Genomic DNA, 14,877 nt, shown 5'->3' with positions numbered 1-14,877 from the left:
ATCGAAAATTTAAGTTTTTTTCTATGTATAAACTGTTTATATAATAAAATATGTTTTCATAGTTGTGTTGTCCCTTATCAGTGCAAAATTATCACAAATTAAAAAGGATTCATGCCAATATTGTCCAAACCCCCACTTTTCTAGGGCGTTTCCAAACTTTTGGAGGGCAGTGTATGTTACCAAAAGTAAACAGGCTTGTTAGCACCATAAACTGCCTTTAGTAATACGAATAAATACACTCAATTGACAAGTGAAGTAGCAGAGATACGAACTGGCATATTTTTGGACACCAAAATGTACATCAATTAGGTCTTATCACTGCCTGGGAACAATATGTCATAGTGAATAAAAACACAAACAATCACAGGGGAATGAACATTGTATTATGTTACCGAAAGATTTGATTGAGGGTTTAGTTACACAGAAATCTAAAGCACATCAGATTGATGACTTTGTTTAGAGACTAAAGCATTTTATTTCATATTCATCTTTATACAGATAATGCCATGTATAATGTAACACTGATTCAATAGCGAAAATGGAGACAGAAATAAAAACTGCACTTGCAAAAACAATGCTTCACAAGGCAGTCTACAGGATGGCAACATGAAACCAGTAATAAATGCTAAACAAAATTCATTTCCTGGGAAAAATGAAACCACATCCACACTACATCAAAGTGATGATGCTTTAGCGTGATATATAGAGAGCTGAGCAAACATCAACAGACAGATAGACTTTAAAACAGTGTGGCATAAATTATCCAGCCAGCACAAAACAAAACATCTGAAAGTGTTGATAAATGCACGTGATTCCGCATTGTTCGATTTTGTTGTCAATCATGACAAGGAGAACCGTCAAGGAAAAACGTCATGTGATCAATGTAAGCAAATAGTGGATGTTGTGGAGGTGATGCGACGCCCTGCCCAATAGAATGAATGGACTCAAATAGCGTCCAATCAGAGGAGAGCATGAGCTTGATATAAAAACCCCACAAAGCCGATTATTTCTGGACACCATTATCAGTCTTTGTGTGGGTTCTGGTGGACTTTAGGAAGGATTAATCCCGTTTTCCCAAAGAAACTCAGTATAAGGTATGTTTTTTTTTTGTTTTTTTTTGAAATCATTAAACAAGCCTTTGTTATTTTAATATTCATAAGTTGTGATGTGATAACGCTGCCAAATCAATTTACAAAACATACATTTGTGGGCTGTATTAATAATTTAAGTATGACGAGGAATGCATCAGTATCCAGACATAAAACGTGTATTTAAGCTCTGTTGGCAATTTGCAATGCGCTGTTTCTATTTACCTAAATGATTTAATCGTATAGAAAGCCAAGTAATGTCAATACAAAGACATTTAAACGCTTTAAATGATATGTTGGCCAAGAGAACACGGATATGTGCATAAGGTGCTTTTGTCCCAAACATCAGCAACGACCTTGCAGTCAGCCTCCTTTTTCTGCAAGGTCTTTGGAGACGTTGCGCATTACGCATTCGCATGCTTCAAAGAATAATAAATGTTTCCCATACAAGACCTTCGTAATGCACAGAGGGCATTACATAACATAAAAACTGCATGCAATTGAACGCATTTTTTAATGAGGCGTCAATTATTGGATGCGCGCTCGACATTCCATCATGTTTACTGCCCGCGTGACATGACACATCACCGAGCATAAAATCGTCATACCACGACCGTTTGTTGCTGTAACGGTTTAAGCGAATAAAAACAAATTCCTCTTGTTTTAGAAAATGCGCTTTAATGCTGTTACGTCATTATTAATGCAGCTGAGGGACTGGCTTTGTCTCCTTGTTTGAATCCGATTTGAATTCGCCTTTTAACAGCCTTGTTTCCAAATATTTGCACCAGGTAGACGCAATCATGCCTTTCGGTAACACTCACAATCAGCTGAAGATGAACTACACCGCCGAGCAGGAGTATCCCGACCTCAGCAAGCACAACAACCACATGGCGAAGGTGCTGACGCTTGAGATGTACGCAAACCTTCGGGACAAACAAACTCCCAGCGGATTTACCGTGGATGACGTCATTCAAACCGGAGTTGACAACCCAGGTAAATGGCCCATCTTCAAAATGGAAAAAGTGCCCGTATTTCAGCCGGTGCTCAAATGTTAAAGCACGTATGAGTCAATGTCTCACTTTCTGGCTTTTAGTCCGTGTGTTGCGTTGAGCTTGTTTATATGCTGCTTGACCTCTCAATGTCAAGAAATATGTACTTCTAGCAAAAAGCACTTAAAGTTTGTCTGTCTCTGGAAGAATGGACCAAAAATAGGAGCTGTGTCCTCCGAAGGTCGCATTTGAAGCTGCATACGTCATCGAATCGTCTTCTATTAAGAAAAGTACTTTAACCATAATCAAATTGACCGATTTCTCGCGAGGTGTAAAATACTTTAATTTGTTTATTACTTTGCAACCTAACGGTTACTTAAAAAAAAAAAAAAAAAAAAAAAGTCTCTCAATGACGTATGTAGCCTTCAAATGCGACAGCCCCTGAACTTGGACACAGCCATTGATGACTCATCCTGCACTACACTATTTTTGACCAATCAAATGTTTTCTAGTATGGGAACGTCCCTCCCCCAATACCTCCTGAAGCCAACTAGAGTTTTTGTTTTTAAAAGTTATCACCAAAAAAAAAAAAAAAAAAAAAAATCTAACGTTACCTAAATAAAGAACAAATGTACAGACAGTACTTGTAACTAGGAGTGAAAAGCACCAATTATCTTTTTATTTTTTTTATTTTTTTAATTATCTCGACAAAATAAAGCAGCATGGGATTACCATTTTAAGTCCTCTAGAATTTTTTTGAAAATGAAATGGCTTGGTTATTGCGCAAAGTAAATAATCATGGTTCATGGTTGTGAGATGATAAAGCAGATTGGCTAATAATAATTTGGATCTCTAAATATTATTTGATAGATATAATATTATATATATTTTTTAATAATAATATATATATATATATATATATATATATATATATATATATATATATATATATATATATATATATTAATATATATATATATATATATATATATATATATATATATATATATATATATATATTTTTTTTTTTATTTTTTTTTTTTTTTTTTTTAAATGACCGCATTCATCCTCTAGCCTAGACACTAGTAGTCTTCGACAAAACATTTTGAACAAATAACATTAACTTTTGTATATATATATATATATATATATATATATATATATATATATATATATATATATATATATATATATATATATATATATATATATATATATATATAGTTAGTTGTAGTTTGCTTATTTGTGTCAAATTGGTACAAAAACACACTTGAATATTTCTGCATCTCTTTTGAGTAAGCCTTGGACTTGCACATTTAAGCACTTCTACAAAGTTGTGGTGGTACACTGATCCTGATATGTCCAAAATGAACAAGCACTGAACATTTAATGTACAAATATATAATTTGCATTCTTTGCATAGTGCTGCTTGCTCTTATTTGCTGTTGTAATCCTGGTGGCTAATAATGCATGTTATGTACTTGAGTATAAGCTTTCATACATTTGACTCGGTCGGTATGCAAAAAAACCATGAGAAAGTGGCAACGGCATTCTAATGATATATTTAAGTCCAACAAAAGGAGGATTGTGTCGTCTTGTATCTCATGATTGCTTAAAGGCCAACTGTGCGATAACAAACATGAGGTGTGGTTATATAAAGCTGATGCCCATGGTGTCAGTGTTTTAAAAAAAAAAAAAAAAAAAAAAAAAGTCACTACAACAAAACATTGAAGTCCAGGATCTTTTGTGTTCCAGGGCATCCTTTCATCATGACGGTGGGCTGTGTTGCTGGAGACGAGGAGACATATGAGGTGTTCAAAGAACTTCTGGATCCCGTCATTGAGGATCGTCATGGTGGATATAAACCCACAGACAAACACAAGACTGACCTGAACCCAGACAACCTCCAGGTACTCTGCGTCTCTCTCTGTCTGGTGCATCTAATTGGGTTTAACGTTTTAAAATAGTCCGCTGTTAATTTAGTCGTGTTTTTAATAGGGCGGAGATGACCTTGACCCCAACTACGTTCTGAGCTCCAGAGTGCGAACTGGCAGGAGCATCCGTGGCTTCTGCCTCCCTCCTCACTGCAGCCGTGGGGAGAGACGCGGCATTGAGAGTCTGTCCGTTGAGGGTGAGTCGGCTAGGCATCTGTCTTCATGATTGGTCGTTCAAGAGGGGTGGGCGGGAACACAAATGATTCAAGCATCCACTCTGTAATGCTGCAGGTCTGTTGTGATGTATCCTGTGATTTTCACAGCTTTGGGATCCCTTGATGGCGATCTTAAGGGAAAGTACTATGCCCTCAAGGACATGACAGAGGAGGAGCAGCAGCAGCTGATTGATGACCACTTCCTGTTTGATAAGCCTGTGTCCCCACTGCTGCTGGCCTCTGGGATGGCCCGTGACTGGCCCGATGGCAGAGGGATCTGGTGAGTGAGAACAGGCTTTTTGGTCCATTGCTCCTCTCTTTATTAAAATTTGGACTTTGTCCCAACTTACTAAATGGATTCATTTTAGGTGCCATCATAATTTGAATAATAATAATAATAAAAAAAAAATAATAATAATAATAATAATAATAATAATAATAAATTAAAAAATAAATAAATAATAATTATGTATTTATTTTATTATTATTATTATATTTTATTATTATTATTATTATTATTATAATTATTGTTATTAATACAAATAATTGTATTATTAAATTTGACATTAAAATATTCTGTTTTTAGATTTTGGTTTGCGTATCCTTTTATAATTAAATAAATATTTTTATTAAAATGGTAATTATATCTTGATGAAAAATTGCCATGTTGGTGCTAAAATATTTTGTAGTTTATTATATATTGTATTTTATATTACAAAATGGATGCATTTATATATAATTATTATATAATGCAATATAATATATATGAGATTTTATTACATGTATTTCTTTTTACCTTTGTATAAAGATTATTTGGCTTGTGTATCCTATAGTAGTAATCATTTTTATTTTAATTTAATAATAATTTAAATTTAAAAATAACAATTTTATTAAATAATTCCAACTTTATTTAAGTTGAGATATTTTATAGTTTATGTATTGTATTTTTATTACATAGGGTTTTTTTTATTTATCTTATTTATTCCTTAATGCTTTATAGGCACAATGACAATAAGACATTCCTGGTCTGGGTGAATGAGGAAGACCATCTTCGTGTCATCTCAATGCAGAAAGGTGGCAACATGAAGGAAGTCTTCAATCGCTTCTGCACAGGCCTCACAAAGGTCTTTATTTATTTTAAATCGATTTGATGCCTTCCCTTTTGTAACATTGTTAGCAACTCCTTTGCATTTTAATCCTAACCCACTTGTCTTGCAGATTGAGGAATTGTTCAAAGAGAAGGGCCATGAGTTCATGTGGAACGAGCACTTGGGCTACGTCCTAACCTGCCCCTCCAACCTGGGCACAGGGTTGCGTGGTGGCGTTCATGTCAAACTTCCCAACGTCAGTAAGCATGAGAAATTCGGTGAGATCCTCAAGCGACTGAGGCTCCAAAAGCGTGGAACAGGTATATACTCGCCTGAGCCATACAACGGTTCTGTATTACCTGTACAGAATGTCATCTCCAATACTAACCTCACTCTCCTCAACAGGTGGAGTGGACACTGCTGCAGTAGGTGGTGTCTTTGACATCTCCAACGCAGACCGTTTGGGCTTCTCTGAGGTTGAGCTGGTTCAGATGGTGGTGGATGGAGTTAAGCTGCTTATAGAGATGGAGAAACGCCTGGAGGCAGGCCAGTCGATCGATGACCTTATGCCTGAGCAGAAGTGAACACTTCGTGACTCCTAACTTAACTCCTTCCCTGCCTCCACCAGTACTCCCTTCCTCCAGTACCAATAATCTTAATTCCATCAAGGAACATACACTCCACCCAAACGGTAGTGGCACTAAAGTTAGACGAGTCTTCCATCAGTGTGAAGGATTTTGTATCTCAAACGTCCTGCAATGTTGAAGATGGAGCTTAACACCAGAAATAAAGTCTCTTTGGCCCATGGAGTTTCTTGTGTGCATGTGTTATTGCTTGCTTAAACTACAATAAGTCTGTTTGCTGTAGACCCATAACTTAATTTACTTGTGTTCTGCATTTTTCCAGTTGCCAGAATCAAAAGCTTTGAACATGTGGTTTTCTAGCTGTTAAATGTGGTTGTTTTTTTTGTTTTGTTTTTTGTTTTTGTTTTTTACAGTTAAGATGTAATTGTGTGTGGCCATGGTGTAGGATACAATGGACAATCTTTAATTCCACTTCAAAAGGTTGCTTTTGAATGCTACCAAAACTTATACTGACAAGAAGTGAAAGCCAATAGAACGTTTCATTGCAACACCAGTGCCCAGCAGCAGCCTTACTCTTCTGCAATTTTGGGGTGAAAGCAACTCTGCAGTCCACTAGTAAAGCAGCTGATATTGCCATAACATTAAAGCTGAAATCCAACCTGAATGATGACCACACAAAATAACAATCACTAGTGAACAGAGACTGTAAGTCTTCCACTTTTCTCACAAAACCTTTTCTCTCTAGAAACCCAGTCAGTTTGGGTTAAAATTCTTTCAAAGAAAGAATTTCTTTGAAAGAATTTCGAAGCAATGCCGAAGTGGCGGTTACCCGAAAATCATCAGAGTTTCGCGTCTTGGGTTCTATTCTCTTCGATGTTACTGTCTAACCGGTCGTATACTGCCACCTAGTGGCCATAATAGGATAGGCATTTAAAAGAACTTCAGTATTTTGTTGTGGAAACCACGAATCATATATTATTAACTTGTTTGTTGAACTGTTTGTTGAATTTACCATCACCTCGCGATTGAAAATGTGACACAGTGTCACATTTTCAATCGCGAGGTGATGGTAAATTCAACAAACAGTTCAAAAAACAAGTCAGGTCAGGTCGTGTGACGTATGTTGCTGATATTCAAATGCTATAAATATAAAAAACACATTTTGAAATTTAACTGCAGTATGTCAATTTAGTTTATGTGTGCTGCGCTCATTTGTTTGATTTCCCCTCGAGAAGCTGTGCAAGCCTCAAAAGGTCCTTGCACCCTGACTGAGTCCGAAACTGCCGTATTCGTTTTTTTTTTTTTTCATATTCGTCATTTGGTCGCTCTCAATTGTCAAAAACACCCCTCAAAATATTTGCTACGGATGCGAAAAATGCAGAAAATCGAACCATCGGAATTAATTTTTTATGACGGACGAAAGTTTCAGAGGCTGCAAACGTAGTATAAAATGTGAGGTCGTATTTATATATATATATATAGCCTATATATATATATATATATATATATATATATATATATATATATACACAGGGTGCGATATGTAGGGCGGATAGGGGGATTTCCCCCCTTCTGGTCTATGCATCCCTCGCTCTGCTGAAATATTTTTATTCCCGGTGGCGGTGGGGATAAAAAAAATATCCCCCCGGGTGATGCTACTCCACAAACCACCAACAGAGCATATAAAATACCAAAAATAAAAATCTTTTTTTAAAACATCGCCAAGTAAAACGCTGCGTTTATATAGAACTGTCTCTTTACCACCACAACAAACTGGACACTTTTCAGACGCGCATTCCGAGTTCACCTCAGCGCCAGGCGCAAGTCAAACGAGCGCGGAAAAGGTGCAGGTGACTACGAGGGAGCTTCAGTTGAACAACAGTGAACTGCGGTCAGATGAGGTGTTGTCAGGCTATGTCTGTAAAACTCAGAAAAATGAACACGACTGTCCAATTAGCCGTTATACTGTGCTCGTGGCGTGCACTCAAGAATTGCATGCGCAAATGCGCCGGCGCGCGCTGCATAATGACTTTATTATAGCTTAAATAAAGCGCAAAAGAAACTACGAGCAATGATGGTCGTCAGGGGCGCAACTGCACATTTGCTGAGGGGTATGCAAGATCATGGTTGGCGCCCCCCCCCCCCTCCCCCAAACAACAAAACAAAAACAAAGATATATATAGCCGTATATATTAACTATATTACTTATTAATATTAATTAATATTACCAGGCACTAGTATACACACACACACATAATATTCCGTAGTAGCATACAGTGGCAAGACAACATATGTGAACCTTTTTGAACGTTTTTAAACTGCTAACAGTGATTTGTTAATTAATTGCCTAAATTATTACATTATTAGCTAACTGCATTCTCTAAATTGTTATGTTGACTTGCATTCTCTGTAAAGCTGCTTTAAACAATATGTATTGTGAAAAGCGCTATACAAATAATTGTGAATTTAATTGAATTGCATTGAATTTTTGACTTGGTTGGTTTTCTGCATTAATTTGTCATAAAATTGTCATCTGATCTTCATCAAAGTCATAAGTATAGACGAAACACAATGTGACAAACTACAACACAAACAATAATTTTCTTTAATGCCTTTATTGAACAGAACCCATTAAGCATTCACAGTGCTTTGGAAAAAGTACACTGTGTAAAAGTAATGATTATATTTTAGAGAGGGACATAGTTTCACTAATAATTTGTTTATTTTTGAAATTTTTTAGTGTTATTGGAATACTTCTTTCATGAAGTGGACAATTTTAAGATTTTGGTCCATTTTTGCTGCCATGTCTTTTACTCTAATGGAAAGAAAACTTTTAACCCTAACCCTACACATTAGTTTGTTTTAAGCCTACTACCATCCGTCTGTTTGCATCTGTAGATTTATTCTAAATTAACCAATACAAGCTAATCTGCATATTTAAACACATCAAGATTTTTTTCCTGAACTGTTAATGCTTAATGCATTGTATATTATAACAAATGCCTGCAGAGGGCGCCAAAAGCCTGCTGATTTTTGTTGTTAGACAGCACAGCACGATCAAAGCCAACCACCATGATTAAAAAAATATTATTAGTTAAATAATAATAATCGGCCACTTCTTTGTGATAGAAATGTTACAGCCACTGTAATTTCGTCAACAAGAATATGTGGACATCAGAGCCATAGAAAGAGAGAGTTGCGACAATGGAAGTTCAAAACGCTTGATCGTCACGTGATTCGCGTAGACTTCAGATAGTTCCAGGAAGTGCTTCAGCGGCAATTCAAAACCATAGGGTTAGAGAGACAGAACCGTGATTTTTGGTAAATTGTAGTCAATAAATGCATCGTTTTACAATATTTATGTAATACTCCGACATGTGACTGTAGTATGTGTATGTAGTTACAGCAATGTTGTTTTTAAAAGATAAAAACCTGCTAATATTTGAGGATTAGTGTTTTCAACCAGCGTTGCCTGCCTTGTTAACATATTTCTGGCTAACATTACCTTGGTTAAAGACCATGTTGCAGTTGTTTTTAAGTATTTTTATGTTTTTAAACTTGTATGTTAGTGAAGTATGTTAAATTGGGGCAGTCGTGGCCTAATGGATAGAGAGTCGGACTTGTAATCCAAAGGTCATGGGTTTGAGTCTCAGGTCCGGCAGGGATTGTCGGTGAGGGGAGTGAATATCCAGCGCTCTCCCCACCCTCAATACCATGACTGAGGTGAGACCCTTGAGCAAGGCACCGTACCCCCAACTGCTCCCCGGGCGCCGCAGCAATGGCTGCCCACTGCTCCGGGTGTGTGTTCACTGCTGTGTGTGTGCACTATGCAGAGCACATATTCCAAGTATGGGTCACCATACTTGGCCACATGTCACGGCTGCCCACTGCTCCGGGTGTGTGTTCACTGCTGTGTGTGTGCACTATGCAGAGCACATATTCCAAGTATGGGTCACCATACTTGGCCACATGTCACTTCACTCACTTCACTTCACTTCACTCACTCATCTCATGTTCACTATGGTTTCACAGGAGACAGGTGATTGCCTTCAAAAAAACCCACTGCAAACAAGTGAAATATAAAATTTAATTAAACTTAATGTTTACAATTCTTATGCACTTATTACTATATAAATTCATGCACAATATATTCAATTCTAAAACAAAACATGATTATACACACATTGACTTTTCCACTGATTTAGTACAATGGGTTTATAAATTTCTAATAAACTGCATGTCAAGCATTTTGCCTGTCCTTTACATGTTCTTGTAGTCTCCGCTATAGTTTGCAGTACTGCATGAGGATGATCCAGTCGCTCAGAGAAAGCAGTGTGAATGCATGGTTTCCCCACTGACATGGAAAGGAGAAAATATGTTCTAGTCAGCAGGAGTAATCTAAATAGAACTAAAGATTGTGTGCTAAGTTGTGTGTTAATCATATGTGTATCTGCCCTTTTCACAAAACCCAACACTGGGAACTTTTATGTTTATTAAGGTTTATTAAAAATAACGAGCAAGGAAAAGCTTGCAAAATCCAAGGAGCAGAGATGGTGAGGGTACAGCATCATTGCATGGAGTCTTCAGGATCTGAATCCCCTTGTGCTTGTATTGAAAGCAAGAGAAAAGGAGACAAAACGTGAGAAATTAAATACAGTAATAGCATATAATATACAGTTTTGGTATTTAGTATGATTTCCCATTTAGCCTATATGATTTTTTTCACCTGGGAATAAAGAATGACTTCTTTATTCCCAGGTGAAAAAATGCTGTAGTAATTTATAGTAAATACTATAGTGTTTTTGAACCATACCATAGTAAAGTACTTGAATTAATTTGTTGTTGTAAATCTATAGTTGCTGTGATAATATAACAACTATAGTAATATAAACAAATAACTTAATAGCCTACTGTACTAAGTTTTCTACAACTATAGGGTATATTATACTACAATATACACTAGAGTTTACTGTAGTAAAAACTAAAGTATACTACAGTATCAGTTCACTATACTGCAGTACCCTGTAGCATTCATTAACAGTGTAAATACTATAATATATAGGCTACAGTATACTACAATTTACTATAGTATGGTTCAAAACACTATACTATTTACTTATTAAATGTACAACCCAGTTGAAAAAATACTATAAGGATATTCTCATTTTACCACTTTCACCCACCACAAGCCCCAAATTCATATTTAACCCCGTTTAGAAGCCCTAATTAGTCAACGATGGATAAAACTGCATTAATAGTTATAATCTACTATCTGATAACATCCTCCGAAACGATTTATTTAGTGAGCAATATCAGCTAGCATGCTTTAATACACAAGTTAATTTGATTCAGATGCATTTATAATATGAAATCTTATACTTTAAACGGCTTACCTTTCAAACATCACAAACGGTCTGTTCTGCTGTAACTCGCGGCGCGGCTGCTACTTCCGGGAACTATTGAGAGCATGATTGAGAGGCTCCACAAGCCGCCATTGCTGTAAAAAACCGTTCCATTGGAGTCTATGGAGTTGTCGCAACTCTCTCTCTATATGGCTCTGGTGGACATCAAACATGCAAAGACAGAGCGATTGATGTATTATATTATCCTGTGTAAGCATAGATTTAAGAATAGCATTATGTAGCTAATGCTGTATTATGATTTTTAAATAGTTTTAACAAACCATGCATCCTTAGAAAACTGTCTAATAGTGCGGTTCATGGATGCTCCTCTTCTGGTATTGACAGCCCAAACGATATCTTTACCATGGTTCAAAACGCAATGCATAGCACAATGAAATAATTGAAATTATAATATGACATAAATTTCATTAGTATCAAATCAGGCAGATGCGTTGAGGGTGGTCAAACTATTAATGCAGCGTTAAATGTATAAATAACCCTTAAATAGCCAAAACTATTAGGTTTGTGAACATAGGCTAGGCTGCCTGAAAGAAATGCACGGGATGCATCCATCTAGGGCTTTTTTCTTTTTCGCTTCTCATCCAGACAGCAGTTGCATTTTCGCGGGAATAGTTGTCAAGTTTTCAGCCAGTAGCAAACTCAAGGTGAGGTGGGGCGTGGCACGCGTGCGTGCGTGCGGGCATGAATGGCATGTGGCGGAGTGAGGGCATCTGAACTCGACAAAGTCGCCCTGATATAGTATTTTTTTATTTGTTTTATTCAGTAAATATATTTGTTTGACAGGGAAGCTGTGCGCAAGCAGGAATAGGCTATATATTCATTTATTTAAAAAAAAAAAAAAAAAGCACCCCAGAAAAAAGGGCACTTTCTCTCGAGGAAGAAAAAGGGCAGGTGCTCAAGCCCCTTTTTTGTCCATGTGTGCACGTGCCTGCAATGAACTCTTCAACAATTCTGAGTTTGTCTGTTTCAAAAAGTAAACAAAAAAGTAAGTTAAGTCTGTTGTAAGTTAAGTCATGAAATTGCCAAACATGCGATTAAAGCTGCCTCAAAACTGTGCATGCATGTATATATTTGTTGACATGGATTTAAAGCTATTGTTATCCAATTTGTTGGCCATAAAACGTCTTAAAATGCACATATGTACACCAGGGAAATCTAAATTTTCTCGGGGGAGCATGCCCCCGTACCCTAGCAAACAACATTTTCTGACCTCGGTAATTATGAAACCCTGCGTACGGCCCAGCTTCAATTCTATATAATAAAATCTGAGGTAAGGTTTGTGTCTCGTTATTCTATTAATAACTACCGATTGATTTTGCATTTCCTTCAGAAATTAAGAATAATTAATGTCATTGTAGTGGTGCAAATATCTAAGATATCTAATACTTCAAATCTCAAGGATAAATCAGAAGATTTAAAAAAAAAAAATGTTTCTGTAACAGCTGCCAAAAAATAGTACGTAGCACTGTGGTTTTTAACAAATTTAAAAAAAAAAAAAAATTATGAATAAATTCAAAACATTCCCCCCCCCCCCTCTGTTTTTTCACAAATCGCACCCTGTATATACAGTATATATATATATATATATATATATATATATATATATATATATATATTAACGAATAGGCTACAGTTAAAGCTTTCCTTTAGTTTTTGTGAAATGCTCACACGCACTGGGGCCCCAACTGCAATGAACCAGCTTTGGGGGGGCCCAGCTTGTAAAAAGGTTGAGAACCGGACTAGAGCAATCGTGTCACTTTAGAACACTTGGAAGAGACCAGCGATTCATACATTACTGTTTTTTGCGATGACTTTTTGAAACGTTTTGGTGAATCGTCTTTCATCGGAGGGATATAAATCTCTGAGATTTCATTAAAATATCTCAGTTTTTCTTTCATGTGTCTTTTGGAACCCCGTTATTTTGTGACTCCAGGTAAGATTTGTATTTGATTAACTTTACTTTTTTGTGCCAGTCGTATTTTTGATACAAAGTGTAACAGCGCATCTTTTTCAATGCAGCTACATTCAATTTGACCAATCAGACGCGATCAGATGAAGATGCTGCACGCAGAAGTTACTGGTAAGTTTTTAGTTGCTGTTTGTATAAAGAAAATGTATGCTGCTTGCATAAATTAAAAAATAAAAACTGAAATCTGAGTGCAGAGACAAGCGAAGAAGAGTGTTTTAATGTCATATCTCCTCTGTTATAAAGATTTTTTTTTGTTGTAAAAAACATACATATCCTGTAATGCTCACAGTTTGCTTTATTAAATATCAATATCAGTGACTTTGTAATTGAACTCTGCTCACTGTAAATGGTGTTGTTGGGCTTCTTCTAATCTTATGTTTAGTGTAACTCAGAGTGCTGCATAGTGATGACAGACAAGAGGATAAAAATGGACTCGCACATGTCAAGCTTGATGAGGATATAGTCAAAATTCTAATGAATATCATTGCAAATTATAAAACACTGTATATTCAATCATGGATGCAAAACTGTTATTCAATTGTTAATTTTATACAAATTCTTTTTTCCTTTCACAGATCCTGTGATAAAGCAGCCTTCAAATAGTACAGTGTCTGAATTACAAGCCCTCAGTTGCGGAAAATGTAAGTTGTGCTCAAAGAAGTGACCCTCCACTTGAAGATGAAGATGTGATATTTAAACTCTTTTGTTTCTTTGTTTGGTTCAGGCATTTGCATTTTTACATTTGTTAAAAAAAATGCACTTCACTTCTGTTGTTTGTTTTTCAGTGACTTTTTCAGAAAATTGCATTGTAATTCTTATTCACTGATGTAAAATTCTGTACTTTTAACTGAAATGTCTTATTTATTTGAAAGTATTTTGGTCAAAAGATTAAATGTTGCTGTACTTTTTTAATGTACTGTAAGAATATTTGTAATGGTGTACACAATATGTAGTGCATTAAAGTTTTTAGATTTCAAAATGTGTGTGTGTGTGTGTGTGTGTGTGTGTGTGTGTGTGTGTGTGTGCAGATAAAAACAGCTTTATAATAAACCAAGTAGTGTTATGCTAATGCATTTGTAATGACCTGAAATTGTATTGGAAATGTACATAAAGCACATTAAAACAATACTTCAAATATACTCTAACTGTAATAGCAGAAGTATTAAAAGTACATTTTAAATGTATTTAAAGAAATACTTAAATTGCACTAAATGTACTTAAATGGGTCCATTTTAATTTAATATATTGCAAATAGTTTAAAACATGAACTTAAATACATCTTGAAATATGCTTATTATACTTTGTTGTTTCAAAATAATACATTTAATATGCCCTTATTATAGTATAATTTTAATATATTAAGTGTGTCCACAAAGCACAATTTAAATATATTTAGTGCAGTAAAATACACTTTTTTTAGTACACTTCCATAATGTACTTAAAGTGCTCTATTTTCGTGCACTTATTTTCTACTTAATATACTAAAAGCTCTTCTTTAGTACTCAAGATCATCTTAAGAACATCTAAGTGTACTCAACTGTGCTATTTTGAGACAGCATGAATTTGAACTAAAATGTGCTTTTAATA

The 14,877-nt window shown here is 35.7% G+C and overlaps 1 protein-coding gene and 1 long non-coding RNA gene across 2 annotated transcripts; both read left to right on the top strand.

Annotated features, from left to right (window-relative positions):
- Nucleotides 1-943: 943 nt before the first annotated feature.
- LOC125277972 (creatine kinase B-type-like) lies at nucleotides 944-6,123 on the top strand. Its single transcript, XM_048206636.1, has 8 exons — nucleotides 944-1,094; nucleotides 1,877-2,081; nucleotides 3,833-3,987; nucleotides 4,076-4,208; nucleotides 4,335-4,506; nucleotides 5,227-5,350; nucleotides 5,445-5,634; nucleotides 5,720-6,123. Exons 2-8 carry the CDS (start codon nucleotides 1,889-1,891, stop codon nucleotides 5,896-5,898), a joined length of 1,146 nt encoding a protein of 381 aa, XP_048062593.1. The 5' UTR covers nucleotides 944-1,094; nucleotides 1,877-1,888; the 3' UTR covers nucleotides 5,899-6,123.
- A 6,945-nt stretch (nucleotides 6,124-13,068) lies between these two features.
- LOC125277803 lies at nucleotides 13,069-14,129 on the top strand. The gene is made up of 3 exons (XR_007186990.1): nucleotides 13,069-13,254; nucleotides 13,341-13,401; nucleotides 13,866-14,129. It is a non-coding gene; the product is annotated as an uncharacterized LOC125277803 (long non-coding RNA).
- Nucleotides 14,130-14,877: the final 748 nt, after the last annotated feature.

This window comes from Megalobrama amblycephala, linkage group LG11 (assembly GCF_018812025.1).
Source record: "Megalobrama amblycephala isolate DHTTF-2021 linkage group LG11, ASM1881202v1, whole genome shotgun sequence".
NCBI lineage: Eukaryota > Metazoa > Chordata > Actinopteri > Cypriniformes > Xenocyprididae > Megalobrama > Megalobrama amblycephala.
The sequence above is the reverse complement of the archived record's forward strand: the minus strand, read 5'-3'. Positions and strand labels throughout refer to the sequence as shown.